At 36.0% G+C, this 21,077-nt stretch overlaps 1 protein-coding gene across 8 annotated transcripts in view; it reads left to right on the top strand.

Annotated features, from left to right (window-relative positions):
* TUT4 (terminal uridylyl transferase 4) overlaps positions 1 to 21,077 on the top strand; it is a 96,211-nt gene that overhangs the window by 59,771 nt on the left and 15,363 nt on the right. For all 8 annotated transcript variants that reach the window (XM_036447231.2, XM_036447227.2, XM_036447230.2 and 5 more), the window contains 10 exons: positions 883 to 969; positions 3,095 to 3,198; positions 8,316 to 8,373; positions 8,468 to 8,571; positions 8,848 to 8,937; positions 10,825 to 10,938; positions 15,426 to 15,503; positions 15,648 to 15,825; positions 16,098 to 16,145; positions 16,230 to 16,312. In XM_036447231.2, coding sequence (XP_036303124.1) covers positions 883 to 969; positions 3,095 to 3,198; positions 8,316 to 8,373; positions 8,468 to 8,571; positions 8,848 to 8,937; positions 10,825 to 10,938; positions 15,426 to 15,503; positions 15,648 to 15,825; positions 16,098 to 16,145; positions 16,230 to 16,312 — 944 coding nt within the window. The remainder of the gene's footprint in view (positions 1 to 882; positions 970 to 3,094; positions 3,199 to 8,315; positions 8,374 to 8,467; positions 8,572 to 8,847; positions 8,938 to 10,824; positions 10,939 to 15,425; positions 15,504 to 15,647; positions 15,826 to 16,097; positions 16,146 to 16,229; positions 16,313 to 21,077) is intronic.

The raw sequence follows: 21,077 nt of genomic DNA, 5'->3' as shown, positions 1-21,077 counted from the left end.
ATTGTGTGTTACCATTAGAATATCCTACAAAATAGTTCACTACTCTAAGAAAAGAATAATCACATGTATTTCAGTTAATCAAGTTGCAAGTGCTGATACGTTTGTTTTACAAACACTGAATATTAGTTTAATTCATTATTGTTAATTACTGTTTGTTCCCATTAGCCATTAACTCCTGGGGATACATCTGGAGGAGGAGATAGGAGAAAAAACTATCCTTAAGGAATTCAAGGTGGGGCAAAAGTAGGCTTACAATTGAGAATTCTCGAAACACAGAGTTTATACTTATATCATTCTTTATTATTATTTTCCATACGAACAACTATAAACCTACTTTTGCCCCATCCTATATATGGTCTTATTTTAAAAAATAAGGTGAATATAAATGAAACAACTAGAAAACAGTTGTAAATTAAACTGATAAGTAGTTTGGAGAACTAAGGAAATTTAGTTAAGGGAATGTCTTTGAAGACTCATTGAGTAAAGCAACTTATAGGGAAGATGTGAATCTTGAACCAGGCATTAGTGGCAACTATAAGATTTGAAGGTCAGGTACCTAGTGTAACAGCAGGAATGTAGTCTTACCATGAGGGAAGAACAAGGATGTGTATGGGAAGAAAATGATTTTAAATAATTTGTATGAGTAAATATATTTTACAGATATTTCATAAGGAAAATGATCACGTGAAATGAACATAGATCTATAAATATTATCTTTTTGCTGTTTTCTGCCCCTTCCTTCCCTAGTAACATTTATAACTTTATATTCATAGAAGTTAACAAGTAATAAAGAAATTTTAAGTAAAGTTTTTAGGGTAAAAAAATAGAAGCTATTTTCAGATTTTATTTTTCTTACTTTTCCTTTTTCTTTTTTCAATTTAGATGAGTTGTCACCACCTTTCTCTGAACAACACAATAGGGAACAAATTTTAATGGGCTTGGAAAAATTTATTCAAAAAGAATATGATGGTATGTCATATGTTAAAAATTGATGCTTTTGTTACTATAGTCACTTGATCTGAGTTTCATTTTTTTTAAATTGTTTATTGAATGTTATGTGTTAGATACTATTCTAGGTGCTGGGGATTCAGTGCTAATAAAGAGGTGAAACCTGCTCTCATGAAGTTTATATTAAGAGGGGGAGACATAGTCAAGTGAAAAAATATGTATGTATCAATAATATAAGACCAGGAAATAAATGCTATTAAAGTTCAGGAGTCAAAAGGATAGTAATGGGGTGTTATGGTAGTTCTTTCCTGATAAAGTGACATTTGAGCAGAGCCATAAATAATATGAAAAAGCAAGTAATATGATTCTCTAAGGCACATGTGTCAAACACAAGGCCCGCGGGCCAAATCCGTCCTGCCAGGCCTTGCAATGTGGCCGGCACCGCGCTGTCATCACTGCACTCCGCTGCGTTTCCATCACAATGACAGTTTATGACTGTTCAGTAAACCATTCGGCCCTCGATTTAGGCTGGATTTTAGATTTTGGCCCCTTCTCTGATTGAGTTCGACACCCCTACTCTAAGGAGATAACATTCTAGAAAGAAAGAGTAACAAATAGAAATACCTCAAGATTGGATTATGTGTGTTATGTTTGAAGGTCAGCAGGAAGTCAGTGTGGCTGGAGTGGAGTGAATGAAGTGACTGTACTAGAAAGATGAGGTTAGAAAGGCAGCCTAGAGACTGGTTCATTAGGGCCTTAGAGATGTTGATAGAAAGACTGAATTTTATTTTGATTAGTGAGAAGCTTCTGGAGGATTTTAACACTGAAGTGACATAATCTGAGAGAACAGAGTACAGATTCATAAGAACGGAAACAGAATATTTAAGAGGCTGCTGCATAGATTCAGATGAGATATAACAGTGATTTGAAAGAGTAGATGAGAAGTGATCAGATTTAAGATATATCTTGAATTCTGTAGAATCAACAGGATTTGCTGATGCATTGCATGTTAGATGTAAGGAAAAAGAGTCAAGGATGGTTTCAAGGTGTTTACCTCAATAGTTGGGTGGTGCTATTTAACTGAGATGATAAAAATAGCAGAAGGAGAAGGTTTTGAGTATAGGGGTGAAGAATCAAAAGTTCTGTAGCCAAGTATTTTAGAAAAGAATGAGTTGATTTATAATCAGAATGAAGTATTTTTAAAAGATCTGTTATGTGCTATAAAATTCCATATTTGAATTACATTTGCTATTATGTAAAATATTGACTCATTCTAAAATCCCTGTTATATTAAACTGATGCACATTTTTATTTGCTCATGAACATAACTTCTTTTATATCTCAGTTATCGCTGAAATTTAAAGTTAGAGTATCAGAACTGAAAGGGGGGATTAAGTTTTGAAAATAATAGAGTTTGTTATCTAAATGTATAGTCTGTAAGAATTACTAGGGAGGAAAACCTGATCCAGTTAAGTCACAACTTTTTTGAAGTCGCATCTATAATGAATGATACTAAGAATAAGAAGATAGTCCTATCAAAATTTATATCTATTGGATTAATGTCTCACTTTTGGAGGAGAATTAATTTTATTTACTAAGGTGATATTTATAGGACTACTTGAATTGTGCCTTAAAAAAAAACAAAAAACTAGTTTATTTCCAAGACATAAATCTTTAAGTATTGTCTTAACTATTGGTAGTGATGCTGATAATCAATAAAAGTGGATGAATTTATGAGATAGTTAAGTTGGAAGAAGCTAAACGACTTGGCTTTTTTGGATGTGGAGGAGTTAAGAATCGTATATTTCTAACTTGAGCAACTGAGTGTACGATGATACTATTTTCTGAGAAGGATTATAGAATTAATAGTAGATTTGAGATGAAGTGATAGTTTAGTTTTGACTTGTTGAATTTATGATGTCAGAAAAAATGAAAGAAGCAGTTAGATACATGGGTGTGGGAACTTGAGCAAAAGATCTGCACTTTAGATGAGAGTGGTTTTGGAAATTATCAGTATATCTGTCAATGGTAGGTAATTTAGGGCATAAAATATGGACAAGATCATTTGTATTAGGCTATAGGTAGGTAATAGAAGACTCCTCTTTCTTGCTAATTATATAACTTTTGACTTTTTTTTCCCCCTTAGAAAAGGCAAGATTGTGCTTATTTGGCTCTTCTAAGAATGGATTTGGATTTCGTGATAGTGATCTGGATATTTGTATGACCCTGGAAGGCCACGAAAATGCAGAGGTAAGAGTTAGTGTTTGGAAAGAGATGTGGAAGTTTATTTTCTTCTAGTGATTAATTTTAATTTTGTCTGTAGTATTGATAAAAATATATTGTGTCATTCTTTGTGTAAATATATTAGCAATAGCAGTCTTTGAAATGTAAGGTCATATTATCATTTTAAGAGACATTAAAACATTTAAATAAGTAAATTTACTGTTTGAGTAATTTTATAATGTAAAAAGCATGTCACTGAGTTACAGGTGTTTGTAATAAATTGTTGGAAAAAGTTAATGTACCATAGATTTGGAATTTTTTTCTTTAGAACCAATGAGAAGTTGGTGCTTCAGTTTGATAGTGAACATTGATCTCACTATCTTTTCATATCTCTTCCATTAGGTCATGTTTTTGTATTACTAGACATAGAAAAGGAAGGGAGACATCTACACTAATAAAAGAGAAAAATGCTAATTGACCCTACCTTTGCTATGCCCACAGCCAATCAGACCGAGTATGCAAATTAACCCAACAAAGATGTCAGTTAATTTGCATATGCTGAGGGAGGGAGGAGTGAAGACTGAAGACAGCATAGAATAGGGGTGTCGAACTCAATCAGAGAAGGGGCCAAAATCTAAAATCCAGCCTAAATCACGGGCCGAATGGTTTACTGAACAGACATAAACTGTCATTGTGATGGAAACGCAGCGGAGTGCAGTGATGACAGCGCGGTGCGGGCCACATTGCAAGGCCTGGCAGGATGGATTTGGCCCGCGGGCCTTGTGTTTGACACATGTGGCATAGAAGGAAGAGAGAGGGAAAGCAGAAAGCAAGGCAGCTGCAGGAGGGAAAGTGTGGGCAGCTTTGGTGGGCGCGGAAAAGTGTGGAGTGGGGCTTGGGGGGCAGAGGCTGCAGGGAAGGTGAGGGGCGGGAAAGGTTGTGGTGGCGGGAGGGAAGCCCGCCGGAAGCCCTATTCTTGCAGGAATCTTCCTACAATGGGCCTCTCGTATAATTTATAAATTGCTTGTATTCTACAAGTTCATTGCAATTTTTGGGTAGTTGGAACACATTTTTTTCCTACAGAAGCAATGTTATAAGTTATTTGTACTAATACAGCTTTACAGTGAAAAAGGCTGATAGGAAAAAAATGGATTCGAAATGTGGTGTTAAATAGCTCTATGAATATCTTTGGACCACCAGAAAGACAAAAGGGAGTCCTAGAACAAATAAAACCTAAAACATTGCTGGAGGCAAAAATGATAAAACTGAAGTTTTCCTATTTTGACATATCATGAGAAAGTCAGGGTTCTTTAGAAATGTCAAAAATGGCCGAAACCAGTTTGACTCAGTGGATAAAGCGTCAGCCTGCGGACTGAAGGGGCCCAGGTTCGATTCTGGTCAAGGGCATGTACCTTGGTTGCGGGCATATCCCCAGTAGGAGGTGCACAAGAGGCAGCTGATCGATGATTCTCTCTCATCGATGTTTCTAACTCTCTATCCCTCTCTCTTCCTCTCTCTGTAAAAAATCAATAAAAACATATTAAAAAAAAAAAAAGAAATGTCAAAAATGCTGTGAGAAATAAAAGTCAGCACGAGAACAGAAATATCATTGCTGACATATACACATAAGAAACTGACATTGAAATTTGGTCTCAAAAGAACTGTTGGCCCAGAAAGAAACTCACTACAGACTGATTCATATGCCTTTCAGTGTAACCATTATTGCTTGTCTCATTTTTGGTTCTTATAAGTATATTTCCACTAGGACATGATCTTACTCATCTAGGGGAAATGGTGAACAACATAGACTGGTGAACAGGAACAGACCCAGAGATAAGGAGCCATGGGTCAGACTGTTGGACCTCAGAGGGAGGGTGGGGATAAAAGGGAGAGATCAACCAAAGGACCTGTGTGCATACGTATGAGCCTAACCAGTGGTCAAGGACAATAGGGGGGTGAGGGCATGAGTGGGGAGGGGTGGGGATTGGAATGGGGGGTTGAAGACAAATGTATGATACCTTAATCAATAAAGAAATTTAAAAATAATAATAAAAATATAGCCAAAAAAAAAAAGTCAGCAGGAGAAGAGGAAGGATTGACTTTATAGAAGAAACTCACAGGCATGAGCCTACAGGAGCTGAGAAGGGCTATTGAGGTCAGAACATTGTGGACATTCATAGGGTCTCCAGGATTTGGAGCCAATTTAATAGCATGTAATTTGTAGGATAGCTTTTAGAAACTCATTTGAGTGAGGAGGGAAATTGGAATTTGTTGAGGCCCTTGTATATACTTTTACATACATTATCTCATTTCACTCTTACAACCACATCTGAGGTAGGAAATTTCCCCCATTTTACAGATGAGGAAACCGGGGCTTTGAAAGATAAATTAACTTGCCCATGTTCACAGCTAGTAAATGATGGAGCCGGGATTCATACCCAGGTCTGTCTGACTCCAGAGTTCATGTTCTTTTCATTGTATCTCACAGCTTCTCTGTCATTTATTTAACCCAAAATGTAGCTGAAATATAGTACTAATGGTCCAGTAGACCTTAACCACTACTTTCTGAAATTGAAAGTTTTCTGAGTTCCACCATGAGATGCCAGGAGCAGACCTTCCCCCAGAGCACTTTCATCAGTGGGAATGGGTAGCTAGGCCTTTCTTCTTTGTGTACCGGCCTCAACAGTGGGAACAAGGTTGTCCAAGTTCCAGTAAAGAAAGGGCTGATTGAACAAGGAAAAGTATCTCAGGCCTTCCTAGCAGCAACTAGAAAAGGAGGGGATTCCTCTAGTTTAGGGGTGTCGAACTCAATCAGAGAAGGGGCCAAAATCTAAAATCCAGCCTAAATCGCGGGCTGAATGGTTTACTGAACAGTCATAAACTGTCATTGTGATGGAAACGCAGCGGAGTGCAGTGATGACAGCACGGTGCGGGCCACATTGCAAGGCCTGGTGGGACGGATTTGGCCCTCGGGCCTTGTGTTGACACATGTGCTCTAGTTGCTCATTCCCTTATTAGCATAGTTATTGCTATTTTTAGTTTTTTTTTTATTATATTGATTTTTCATAGAGAGAAGAGAGAGGCATAGAGAGTTAGAATCATTGATGAGAGAGAATCATCCATCAGCTGCCTCTTGCACAATCATCCATCAGCTGCCTCTTGCACACCCCCTACTGGGGATGTGCCCGCAACCAAGGTACATGCCCTTGACTAGAATCGAACTCGGGACCTTCCAGTCCGCAGCCCAACGCTCTATCCACTGAGCCAAACCGGTTTTGGCAGTTATTGCTATTTTTAGTTATTACTTGCAAGATTGGGGTGAGGCCAAGCTTCTGGCCATCTGTAGTGTTGTCAGTATAGCCTCTGTTGTATTTATAAAAGAACTCAGCAGAATAGTAAACCTATGTGTTTCTGAAATAGTTTTTTCAAAAAAGTGGTTTTAGAATTATTAGAACCAGAGTAGAGATGGCAGGGATGTCTGATATATTCTTATTTCTGGCTCTAAGAAATTGCTTCTGGTGTTTATTAATATCTTATTTTGTAAAGAAACTGAAAAGTTGTAAAGTATTTTAGTACTTTTTAACTAACTACTATTCATGTGCCATCTACCTGGAGAGATGCCCCTTTCTATTTTGAAGATCAAGAATTGAGGGAATAGAAAATTTTTTATCCAGGGAAGAGGTTAGAGTTTTAGGTATCTCCTCTATGAAATTTAATAGTTAGACTTTTAATTAGTAAGGGTTTATGTATTACATGTAATCTGTGGAAGGTTGAAACAGTGAAAAGAATAATTTTTTTCAGATGGGCCATAATTGAAAATTTAGAATTTATCATACATTGACAGTCTTGCATAACGAGGAAAATAACCTCTTATTCTATTTGTGTGTTAATTAGTAAATAAAGTTTCCCTTGAAATCCTCTAGTTAAGCTGCAAAAGCTACTGCTTTCCTGAAGCTAAAAAGAGCATGTTGGGGTTATGCAAAAGTGAATTTAATAGTAAGTGTGGGCATTGATGTAAATACCCTTTAACTCAGTGCAATTAATGTGTAATCCCATTATCTTCCCTGTTTCTTATATCATGGATAGCATTACCATATCAACTCTGCTGTCTAGTTTTTTTAAAAAAATATATATATATATGTATGTGTGTGTATATATATATATATATATATATATATATATATATAAATATTATTGCTTTTTTACAGAGAGGAAGAGAGAGAGAGAGTTAGAAACATCGATGTGAGAGAATCATTGATCAGCTGCCTCTTGCACACCCCCTACTGGGGATGTGCCCGCAACCAAGGTACATGCCCTTGACCGGAATCGAACCTGGGACCTTTCAGTCCGCAGGCCGACGCTCTATCCACTGAGCCAAACCGGTCTCGGCTGCTGTCTAGTTTTTAAAAAGTTAACATTTAAATATGCAGAGATAAGAATTTCCTTGAAGAAGTAGATGCTGGTTACAGTAGGATTATTTTTCTTTTATTGATCAACATACTAATAAAAAGCTTACAGACTTAAAGTGCTTATTTTGTGCCAAGCATGCTGCTAAATGCTTTACATACATGTCTCATATAATCTCTCTAATTACATGAGAGATTATAATAATCTCAATTTTATAGAATAGTAGCATGAAGCTCAGATGGGTTAAGAATCTGGACAAAATCACATGGCTAGTCAGTACTTAATTTAAGATTTGAATTCAAATTTGTCTAAAGTTCAGAGCCTATGTTCTTAATCACTAAATTGTTTTGCCTTCACCAAGCCTACCTGTAGTTGTTTCTTCACATATTTGAAAACATTATCCTCTTGTCTTTGTGCTTCTCAAACTTTAATGTGGACGTGAATTACTTGGGGATCTTGATAAAATGTGAATTATATTTAGTAGCTTGAGGTGGGCCTGAGATTCTGCATTTCTTTTCTTTCTAGATGATGCAGGATCAGCTTCTTTGTTGTAAGACTCATGATAATTCAAGTATGTGGGTCCAAAGACCCATATACTTAAGTAGAAGGTTACATAGAGCTTATGATTAGAGATTTTAAATGCTAGTATTAAATGCCTAGATTGAAGTAGAATTTGTACAACGCCTAATTGAGTCAGACACATTTTATTTTATTTTCTTCCTTTTTTTTTTTTGTAGAAATTAAATTGTAAGGAAATAATAGAAAATTTGGCAAAAATTCTTAAGAAACATCCAGGTATGAATTTTAACTTATAACTTTAAAACAACAGAAAATATTTTTTAGCTTTGTGAAAATTATTTAACTTAGTGAAGTTTTATTTTTTAATCAGGTTTAAGAAATATTTTGCCTATAACTACTGCCAAAGTGCCTATAGTAAAATTTGAACACAGACGAAGTGGTTTAGAAGGTGATATCAGTTTGTATAATACATTGGTAAGTTTTTCTTTATAGACCCAGGTATGTTTACACTTGTCAATAAAAAAGTTTATAAATTGTTGACTATATGTTTATATTTAAAGCTTTCAAATGTGAGTGGTTTAAGGGAAAAAATTAATCATCTTGATATTTTCTTCTGATTGAAAATTAGTTTTAGACTTACTTATAGGTATTTTAAGTTTACATTTATATGTTCCATTTGGAGTGTATTCTCTTGTTTTATCTAATTTTTAATAAATTCGAAATGATTTCAAATACGTAATTATTTTTCAGGCTCAACATAACACAAGAATGCTAGCTACTTATGCAGCTATTGATCCTAGAGTGCAGTACTTGGGATATACTATGAAAGTGTTTGCTAAGGTATGTATTTAAAAAATTAATGATCTTCTTTGTTATAAGACTCATGATAATTCAAGTGAAAGGTACTGATGTCACACTTGTGAAAAATCATTTCTGAATTTTGTTTACCTGAACTTTTATTTATTTTATTTATTTATTAAATTATTATCTGTGTACATATCTTACCATTGGGCTCCCTCCCCCCCTCCCCCATGCATGCCCTCGCTCCCCAAAGTTTTGTGTCCATTGTTTACCTGAACTTTTAAAAAGAAGCACTCAATGTTAAATGGTTTAAATTATACTTCAGTCTGCAGGCCGACACTCTAGCCACTGAGCTAAACTGGTGAGGGCTTTAAATTATACTTATTTGAGTAGGGTGATTCTTTGTTTTTTTCCTGTGTGTGCTCCAGTTCCATATGTAACTAGAAAATTTGTCATTGGCAAAATTTCTCAATGTGATAATGATTTTCAACCCTAACATCAGATTTCCTAACCCAAGGATTCTTTTTTTTTTTTTTTTTTTTTTTAATATATATTTTATTGATTTTGTACAGAGAGGAAGGGAGAGAGATAGTCAGAAACATCGATGAGAGAGAGTCATCAATCAGCTGCCTCTTGCACACCCCCTACTGGGGATATGCCCGCAACCAAGGTACATGCCCTTGACCGGAATCGAACCCGGGACCTTTCAGCCCCCAAGCCGATGCTCTATCCATTGAGCCAAACCGGTCCTGGCAACCCAAGGATTCTTAACTAACTAGGATGGCAAGCCAACTCCCATGCCTACAAATCGTATTTGATAGTGCGGCTTTTCTGGGTTCACCTCATAAACTATCTCCAACATGACAGTTCAGTACTCCCAGTTCAGTTTTAGTAATGAAACCAAGTGATTCATGTCAAGGAAATCATTCCTCTCCCTTAAAATAATATTAGCTAAAGCTTTACTCAAGGGAAGTCTCTTAGGGCTCATTTTGTGTGTTTCTATTAATTTTTTAAAATAACCATGTGGTGCAGAATTCAAAACATCTAAAGGGGTTTATGGTGGAGCCCTAGCCAGTTTGGTTCAGTGGATAGAGCTTTGACCTCTGGACTGAAGGGTTCCAGGTTCGATTCCAGTCAAGGGCACATGCCTGGGTTTCGGGCTCGATCCCCATTAAGGGGCATGCAGGAGGCAGCCAATTAATGGTTTTCTCTCATCATTGCTGTTTCTATCTCTCCCTCTCCCTTCCTCTCTGAAATCAATACAAATATATTTTTAAAAAGTAAATAAAGGAGTTTATGGTGGAAAATCTACCTTCCACAGCTGTCTCCTAGCCTATCAGTACCTCTTGCTGGAGGCACCCATGATCAAAAGTTCTTCCAGAAATATACCAGTACTGAAATTTCCTACCTCATTCTTATTACAGGTATAAAGACATTGGTTTTTTTTACTGAGCAATAGGTATTGGAGATTATTTTTATGAGTATAAAATAGTTTCTTTGTTCTTTTTTAATGACTATATATTATTCCATTGTGTGAATACCCATTAATTTTTAAAATATGTACTGTACTGATACCTTAAGCTGTTTCTGATGTTTTACTATTAAAACAGTGTCACAATGAAAACACTTCTTATTTAGTCATTTTACATGGGGATTTTATCGCATATTTGGATAAATTATTAGAATGGAACTACTAAGTTAAACGAAATTGCTCTTATAATTTTGATATTGCCAAATTATTCTTCATAGGATTTATGCTAACTTATACATAAGTACCTGTTTACCCACACTCTTTATGACAGTTTGTTATTGAACTTTTGGATATTTGCCAGTTTGATGAGTTGAGAAAAAATTGTGTCTTAAACTAGTCAGTATTTTGCATGGAATAAGATCCTGAAGTTTTTTCAATCATTGTTGTTTCTTTAGCGATGTGATATTGGAGATGCTTCCAGGGGAAGTTTATCTTCATATGCTTATATCCTTATGGTGCTGTACTTTCTGCAGCAAAGAAAACCACCTGTTATCCCAGTTCTACAAGAGGTAGGTGTTTAAGAAAATTGTAAAGGGGTTTCTTGTGAAAACTATCTAAACACACAGAAGCTCAGTTTATGAGATTATGAAGGATTTTTTTCATCATGACATCCTAAGTTTTCTTCTATTAATGGTATAATCAAACAATGAATCTTTTAAAAAAGTTTTTATGGGAGAATATAGAGTACCAAAAGAATAATAGATGAACAGTACTATTGAATATCTTTTGCAAAGTCTTTGTATTTTACAGTCAGAATGCTGCAGATCATTATGAAATTTATATAGCCATCTATGAACTCATAAATTAGTCTCTCGGATGCAAATACATAAGTTTTTTCTGTTCAGAGTAGTCTCTCTCCTTTTGCTTGGCAAGGAAGCTTAATTTATTCCTTTTTATGTTTTGGTCAACTTTGTGAATTTTGTTTGAGAGAAAACCCAAGGAAATTCTTCCTCATCTCTTTAGGGTCATGTTAATCGTATTAAACATAAGAATATGCATCAGAAGCAACAGATTTTACTCATATTCACTCAGACTTGGTGACTCAGAGTCCCTTTTTGTAGCCAATTTATATTCTCTGAAATAGGTACAAAGGAGTTCTTTTTAAAAAGAAATGTTTTTATTAATTTTAGAGATAGAGGAAGGGAAAGGGAGAAAGAGAGAAACAATGATCAGCTGCCTCCTGCACACTCCCTACTAGGGATTGAGCCCACAACCCTGGGCATGTGTCCTGATTGGGAATTTAGTGGCATCTTCTCAGTGCATGGGACAATGCTCAACTGAGCCACACTGACTGAGAGTTCTTAATCACCCATCTGTTCCTCCTCCTTTTGGGCACAAAGTAGATTTGCAAACATTTCTTAGAAAGGTCATTATTTTGAGGGAAGAGAGAAGCTTCAGAATTGCCTGGCAAATCACATATTCTAATTTCACATGAACTTTGATAGTCATGTCAAAGAAGAAAATCACAAATTAGCATGCCATATGGTGGGTGTCAGATGGTCTTAGTAAGCTTTTAAAAGTTCTAATGAACGTCCCGGTTTTAGAAGCATTTCCTTCCCTCTTAAACAAATAGTGGGAGAGAAATAAAGATTTTTAAATGTCATTTTCTAGCAGAAAATTTTAAGTTGCTAAATCTATGTTGAGTAATGAGTGTTTATTTTAAACAAGATTGTTCTCTGAAGGATATTTAAAATTTATCATGAATTTATTAGGCCTGCCAGGGTCAAGATCATTTTCTGTATTAGTATAATTGTTATTAAAGCCTTATATTTGGGGATATTTTGCATAATTGCCCAGTGCAGCTATTTGCTATGATTTGCTGTGACCATGACAGAATACTAAACTAAAGTGGAATACAAATTATGGTGGTCTATCTGTGTTCTCATTACAATACCCATGGTTGAGGAGCCACTGAGGTAGCATGATACAATGAAAAGAGCAGGGCATGATTTTAGAGCCAGAAATAACTGGTTTGACTCCTAATTCTGACATTGTGGCCTTCAAAAAGGTGTCTGAGCACCACTAGTCTTGAGTGAAAATGTAATAATGATATTTTGATGTTAATATAGGGAACAGAGACAATGAATTCTTTTGAATGTTGTAGGTGCTAATAAAATAGGTCTTCATAAGTGGTGGTTGTTTTTATTATTATTAACTGTTATCATTAGCAGCTTTACTAATATTATTATTGGGAAAATGTAGGTAGGATTGCCATAGCCAACTTCAAGAACTCTCCCATTATCTGCTTAACAGACAATGATTGATGAAATGAGACAGTCCATGGAATGTTTTCCATCATAATGAGCTGTGATTGTGGGGGGCTTTGTGATACATATGAACTGATGATATATGGATTTTTGCTTCTGGCCTTTTTTGCTTGTCATATGGGACCCCATTGTCCATTGCTCTGGCATCATTTAAGTATTGGTCATTGGCATCGATCAACTTTTAAGGGTAAGGATATGTTTAATGAAGCTGATGATCTTTGACTCCATTTGTGATTGAACCTAGACTTTTAAGTGACTGGATATAAATATGGCCCTGCAAAGACTGTTTTTACTGGTCAATACAAAATTCTTTAGGTCAAAAGGAGCTTTTCTAAGTAGAATGATTTTGCTGTATTTTAGCAGATCATCTTAAGTAAAAGTAAATTTTCACTTAAAAACAGGAGGAGTGTTGTTCAAACATGATATTATGAATGCTATGTTTTCATAGTTTATATCAGCTTAAAAATTGCTGTTGAATGGTTGAGCTTGTGCTAAATGAAACAAACCAGTCACAAAAGGACAAATACCATATCATTTCACTTATAGGAAGTACTTAGGGTAGTCATCTTCATAGACAGAAAATAGAATGCTGGTTGCCAGAGGCTGTGGGGAGACAGGAATGGGTAATTATTGTTTAATAGGTTCAGAGTTTTATTTTTGCAAGATGAAAATAATTCTGTGGATAGGTGAGCACAACAATGGGAATGCATTTAACGCCACTGAACTGTACATTTAAAATGTTTAAGATGGTTAATTTTATTTTATGTGTATTTTACCACAACTAAGAAATTGTAATTTAAAAATAGCAGTAAATACTAAATTATTATAACAAGAAAATAAATATGGAAATGTACAGGGTTACTCTTTACACAAATATGATTGAATTGTTTGGTAAGGTTTCAGAGGGAAGTTTGAGTACTTGAATGGAGAATAATTGGTGTTAAAAGATAAGAGAGAAAGAGTGTGTGTGTGTGAAGAGTGAGAAGATTCCATTAGTGCTTCTAAGGGCTGAGTCAGAGTGGAAAGTTAGGCATTGTGAAATAAGATAGTTTATAAAAACAGACAAGTCAGTCATTAAGTACCCTTTAAGGCCTACAGGTCCACTTTACTGTGTTATCAGCCAACATAGTTGGGTTTAGATCATAGTTGTTACTCAAAAAATAAGAATTTTCTTAAAAAGAGTCAAAGTCTAAAGAGGTGTCTTGTGTATTCCCCTATAATATAAAAGCATCAGATATTTTGGCCTCTTTAAAACCTGCATTTCTTTTTTGAGGGAAGGATCCCATATATTTTGTTTTAGATATTAATAGCTATAATTTCTACCTTTTTCCTATAAAATGTCTGAATGATGATGATTCTTGGTAACTATATTTGTTTATGTTATATGTAAATATAAAAAACAATTTATTAGCTTAAGTCCCTTGAAATTATCTTTATGTAAATGTGCTTACAAAGTAGAAATATTCATTCAGTAAACATATGTTAAGTATTTTCTATATGGCAGGCTTTGATGTAATAGTAGGAATTTTATTTATCCAGAGATAATTATACCCAGAAAGAACTTAAACCTGAGAGTGAATTAGAGGTACCAGGCATGTAGTTAATTTTATAACTCATTGTCTCATGTGAGATGAAAGGAGCCTTGGGGACCACCTTATCTAGTGGTTTTAAAGTATGCGTTCTAGTAAACTCTTGGGAGCTCATTAGTGTATGTATGAAGAGTGTGGTAAAGAAAAACGGGGTATTTTTTTTTCATTCTGGCTTCTATCAGAGTACCTTTGCTTTTATCTGTTTTACACTTCAAGGAAGGTTGCATTTTAGGAGAGTTTTACAGCTTAACAGAAAGATAAAATTTGAAAACAACTAACCTAATTAATCTCATCTCTATTTTTTCACTGGTTAAAACTGAGGATTTAGGTACATAATTATATTGCTCAGAATCACTACTTGGCAAGAGTAAGACTAGAAATAAGGTCTGCTGACTCTGAACTCATTGTAACTTTCTAATTGATTGTATCTGTTAAAATGCCTTTAGAGAATGAGTCTCAAAACCGCTTGTAGAGGTTGTGTTAGTTGTGCCTATACAATCATCGCCTGGGGTAGTTTTCTTCTAGTGAAGTAGAATTACCCCTCCTCCCTCTTTAGGACAGTGAGTAATTATTATAATTAATTATGAAGATTTTATAATCTTTATCAACATGTCAGATATGTTGATAGCTTCCTAATTTTCGTGTTTTTGGTGTGTGTTTTTTAAAATCAATGTCCAGGGGGCTTTTCAGCCTCATGTGGAAAAATTGAAAGGTACTTTACCCTTCTCCAAAATAAGTAATTCCATTGATTTCCTTTGGGAGCACAATCAATAGATATTATGTATTTCTTCATCCATGATTCTTGGATGAAAATGCTATTTTCATTTGATTTACTTTAGTTTTATTTTATTAATCTTGTACTGGATGTGTTTTGACAGGTCAAATAGGTAACATCAAATAATATCAAATGTGTCATTTGGAGGGTCTGATGTGCTTAAGATATTGTTTCCCAGTTTTGGTCTTTCAGATACATTTTATTCATTAATAACTTGACATCAGATTGTACCATCCTAACATACTTATTTTGGAAGAAATATTTCAGTATGTCTATTATAGCTAAATTTTAAAACGAGGTGAGGGTATTTAGGGTGTTTGGTTAGATGACTTAAAATCTAATAATAAAATTAATTTTTTATGCAGATCTTTGATGGAAAACAGATTCCACAGAGAATGGTTGATGGATGGAATGCTTTTTTCTTTGATAAAACAGAAGAACTGGTAATTTTTAAATAAATCTTTATGTTATGGAATGCTTACTGATAAATGTTAGGGTTGGCATAATTTAATTTAATAATTTTACTTGGATCTAGAGTCTATATTTTGGATAGTTGAGAAATTTCTCTCTCTTTATCTCACCTGTAGAAAAAACGTTTACCTTCACTTGGAAAGAATACAGAAACATTAGGAGAGCTTTGGTTGGGACTGCTTCGTTTCTATACTGAAGAGTTTGATTTCAAGGAATATGTAATTAGCATTCGGCAGAAAAAGCTGTTAACAACTTTTGAGAAGCAGTGGACATCCAAATGCATTGCAATAGAAGGTGATCATTTAACTGATATTCATTAAGAAATAAAATAAAATGAAAAGCCAGTTTCATGTGGCCAAGGGAATTGAGGGGAAAACTGAAACACATTACATTTTGGAAGATTTTAAAATTTTTATCAGTTTCCATCCTTTAATTTATAATTTAAAAAATAACTTGCTGCTTGGGTGGTCTTGATTTACATAGTATTAAGTTGACTCATGACTACTAAGTATATATAATGTTATAATAACATTCGTAATTAAAAAATAAATTTTTTTCTTTTCTAGATCCTTTTGACTTGAATCATAATCTTGGTGCTGGAGTTTCTAGAAAAAGTAAGTTTTAAATATAGAAATTTTCTCTTCTTAAAACTCTTACACATTAAGATGTGTCTTTATTGTTGTTTCTTTCTTTAATAGTGACCAATTTCATCATGAAGGCATTTATCAATGGAAGGAAACTTTTCGGTACTCCCTTTTATCCACTCATTGGCAGAGAAGCTGTAAGTTTACATAATTTGAATTATGAGTCTTTTCTATTTTCTTATATAAGTTTTTTTACATTACAAGAACCTACCGTATTTTTCGGACCATAAGACGCACTTTTTTCCTCCCAGAAGTGTGGGGGGGGAAGTCCCTGCGTCTTATGGTCCAAATATAGCCTACACATATACTTTAAAAAAAAAGTTTTTTTACTTGCCCGGCTCTGTGTGGTCTCTGTGTGCTTGCCCGGCTCTAAAATGGTTCTAAATGCTGCTGTTTACTTTACAGGGTTGATTACATGTGTTTATGACTGTGATGTTGGGTTTTAATGCACATAAAATATTTTAGGACACTATTTGTTTCAGAATCTTTTTTTCTTCATTTCCCTTCTCTAAAAACTGGTGCATCTTATGGTCCGGAGCGTCTTATGGTCCGAAAAATACGGTACTCTTATTTCTAAGTTGATGTTAGAAATAGGGACAGAGACAATTGCATTTATCATAGTCCATATGAGATATCCATTTGCTAAATTTTGTTTATCTATTTGTTTGTTTGTTAAATTGTATCTTCCCCACTAGATTATATTTCCATGAGGACAGTCCATATCCATAAAAAAAGCTCTCTACCATCATATCTCCAATGCCTATCATAGTGTCTAACAAAAAACATGTATCAAATAAGCATTTGTTGAATGATTAGGGAGGAGAGTCAAGACTCAGAATCCTTAAATTTTGAATTTGAGGTGCTGCTCACTGTACCTCATCTATCTCTTGAAATATTTATGAAAATATGAACAGAGATGACAAACCAAGAAACACTTTATCTGCTGAGGCACCTCTAATTTGGATGCAGCATTAGTACGCTGAATTAGATAGATGGGCTAAGAGGTTTCTTTTGCCTGTACTGGGTAGCATAGTGTCCGCCATTCTTTTTGAGCTCACTCTGGCTTTTTTTTTTTTTTTTAAGAGAGATCAGAGTACTTCCAATTCATTTTTTAAAAATTTATTTTAAAAAGAGGAAGGGAAGGGGGCCTGTGGGAAGGAGAAAAATAAAGAAAGAGAAACATCAGTGTGAGTGAGAAACATCAATCAGTTACCCACTATAGGGCTCTGAGTAGGGATCGAAATGGGTATGTGCCCTAACTGGGAATTGAACCTACCACCTTTTGGTATACAGGAAAGTGTTCCAACCAACTGAGCCACACTGGCCAGGGCAGTCTCACCATTGTTTTTGTTTGTTTTCCAATGGGAGAGATCTTAGTTTCACAGAGAAAGAAACTCCAAGAGAAGTAATCTCAAGAGAAACCATGTTTCTACTATTCATAATGACTATCCTTGATATGTTCAGTCCACTTTTAAGACTTTTCCTTAGGGATATGGGATGAGAAAAGCAGAGAAGTCTAGAGCTTTTTTTCCCCTAGGGCTCTGGTTCTTAGACAAGTTTGTTTGTTTCTTTTTGTTTTTTGTTTGTTTTGTTTTCTCAGAGAGTTAGGGGGAGAGAGAGAAAGAACATCAATGATGAAGAGAATAATTGATCGGCTGTTTCCAGCATACCCCACACTAGGGATTGAGCCTGCAATCTGGGCATGCGCCTTTGACTGGAATCAAACCCGGGACCCATCAGTCTGCAGGCTAATACTCCATCCATTGAACCAAACAAGCTAGGGCTCAGACATTTTTGTGTGTGTTTCCTCTTGGGGGAAATGATTACAAGAGAGAGACAAAAATGACAGTAAAGTTTGAAAGAATACAAAAGTCATGCATGAACAAAATGTCTAATAAAAAGGAAATTCAGTAAGTTTGTTAAAAAATTAAAAAAGCAATAAATGAAAAGCATAGTTAAAACAAATCTGATAAAGCATTTGGGAAATCTGAAAATTATGGGAATTCTAACTGTTAGTGTAAACACATACATATGTTTAGTGGGAACCTAGCAATTTCATGCAGACTTTTTAATAGAATAATTAAATAGATAAATAAAAGTCCTTAGTAAACTGGAAATGTGCTCATGCTAGTCTATGATAACAAAGTGTCAGTAACTCTTAATAACTCAATATAAGTAGTTCTAATAAATATCAGCAACTGTGGTCTTGATTCTCATTTGGTGTAAGAGCTAGACATCATTTGGGGCTTATCAAAAGAGGCCTATGGAGGATCCAAGATGGCTGCGCCCAGGTGAACACCTAGCCGCAGCCGCACACAACAATTTCAATAAAATACAACTAAAATATAAAACGGACATTGCCCAGAACTACAGGAAGGTTGACTGACTGGAAACTCTACAGCGAGAAGCAAGGAGAAAACCAGAAGGAGGCGCGGAGGAGCTGGAAAAGCCCAAGGTACGGAGACGTGGCGCGCGGAGAGGACGGAGCCGGAGAGGAGGGAGGCGGAGTGCCTGGCGGGCGTTCCTGAGCGGAAAGGAGAGAAAAGCTCCGACTGTTCTGGGCCCCCAACTGCTCTGAACCCCGGTTCTGGGCCAGACCCCCGGGACTCAGGCTCAGCCATAGGGAGCCGGGCTGTAAGGCGGAACCCGGGGGAGAGGCGAAAGGAGGTCCCGGAGGCACGCACATTGCGCGCAGAGAAGGGACGGTCGGCTGTACCGCGGGATTGCCCTGACGGGAAGGAGACTGGGGCTCCAGACTGCTCTGAACGCCACCTCCAACTCCATTTCCAACTGAACTGAACCCCAATACCGGGCTCATTGTGGGAGAGCATAGACTGTTTGGCAGCAGGCGAAAATCGAGGGCACCTTTCTCTCAGAGGCACCGGCAGCAGCGAGCACTGAAGGACCCGCATAGGGCGGGGCTGACAGAAGCCAAAGCTGCAGGCTCCACCCTGAAACCCCGTCCCATCTGTAACTGCGAAATGCGACAACAAAATAGATCACAAACGAAAGAAATGGAGGACAAAAAGCGTCTGGATATAGAGTTCAAATCTACGCTTATAAGTTTTTTCAAGAATTTCTTAGAAAAGATGGATAAGGGCTACGAGGATATGAAAAGAGATCAACTAGAATTAATAAGGAGTCAACAAGAAATGATAAGGGATCAACAAGAAATAAAGAATACATTGTCTGAAATAAAAAATATTTTACTGAGTCCTAAAAACAGAAGGGAAGATCGCAAGAATCAAGTCAAAGATTTGGAACATAAAGAGCCAGAAGACACTCCTCCACAGAAGCTAGAAGGCAAGAGAATCCAGAAAATTGAAGATAATGTAAGAAACCTCTGGGACAACTTCAAGCGAACCAACATCAGAATTATGGGGGTCCCAGAAGATGAGAGAGAGCAAGATATGGAAAACATACTGAAAGAAATAGTGACAGAAAACTTCCCCTACCTGGTGAAAGAATTAGACTTACAAGTCCAGGAAGCGCACAGAACTCCAAACAAAAGGAATCCAAAGAGGACCACACCGAGACACATCATTATTAAAATTCCAAGAGCAAAAGACAAAGAGAGAATATTAAAAGAAGCAAGAGCAAAGAAGGTAGTAACCTACAAAGGAGCACCTATACGATTGTCAGCTGACTTCTCAACAGAAACCATGCAGGCCAGAAGGGAATGGCAAGAAATATTCAAGGTGATGAATAGCAAGAACCTACAGCCAAAAATAATCTACCCAGCAAAGCTATCACTCAGAATCGAAGGCCAGATAAAGAGCTTCACTAATAAAAAAAAGCTAAAGGAGTTCATCACCACCAAACCAGAATTATATGAATTGCTGAAGGGGGTTCTTTCAGAAGAGAAAGTAAACAAAGATAAAAATTATGAACAACAAATACATAACTATCAACAAGTGAATCTAAAACCAAGGAAATTAAAAAAATCTGATGAACAATATTAACTGTTGAATATAATAGAATCAGAGGTATGGAAGGGGAGTGAACTGACGATTCTTGGGGTAAAGGGGAGAGGGGGGCGTGGGAAGAGACTGAACATAAACTGTGCACCTATGGATGAGGACAATGGGGAGAGGGGAAAGGGCAGAGGGTGGGATGGGAACCTGGTGGAGGAGAGCAATGGTGGGTGGGGGGAAAGGAACATTTGTAATAATATGAACAATAAAAACTTATTAAAAAAAAAAAAAAAAAAAAAAAAAAAAAAAAAAAAAAAAAGAGGCCTATGGATCTGTTAACCATTTTGTTGTTGTTGTTAATTCTCACCCGGGGATATTTTTTCCATTGATTTTTAGAGAGTGGAATGGAGGGAAGAAATGGGAGAGAGAAAGAGAAAGATCTATGTGAGAGAGATACATCGACTGGTTGCACCCCAACTGGGGCTGGGGATTGAAACTGCAACCCAGGTTTGTGCTATGACTGGGAATCGAACCCACAGCCCTTTCGTCTAGGGGCCGATGCTCTAACCATTAAGCAACACCCAGTGGCCTGGACTGCTAACCATTTTTTTATCTTCTTTATTCTGTTTTAAAGGACAATACATACTAAACTGATAGATCCAATAGCTTGGATCTATCAGTTTAGTATTTTTCTTTGACGGATATGAAGTTGTTTTTATTATATCAGTATTATAGCAGATATTATAACAAATATCCTTGTTTAATAGTATTTCATGCTTCTATTTTCCATAGTAAAGTTTATCTTTCAATAGATATTGGTTGAATTCCTACTTTGTAACTGTTTTTCTGCTATGTATGGGAATTATAACAGCATACAAAATAGATGCATCTCCTTCCTTTAGACACTAGTGAAAATGACGACAAGTATATTTTCTTTCACCTTTCTTGCTCACTCAAATATTTCCACTTCAACTATTCTATGACATTA

The sequence above is a fragment of the Pipistrellus kuhlii genome, unplaced genomic scaffold (genome assembly GCF_014108245.1).
Source record: "Pipistrellus kuhlii isolate mPipKuh1 unplaced genomic scaffold, mPipKuh1.p scaffold_m20_p_2, whole genome shotgun sequence".
In the NCBI taxonomy this organism is placed as follows: Eukaryota; Metazoa; Chordata; class Mammalia; order Chiroptera; family Vespertilionidae; genus Pipistrellus; species Pipistrellus kuhlii.
This window is presented reverse-complemented; position numbering and strand designations above follow the sequence as displayed.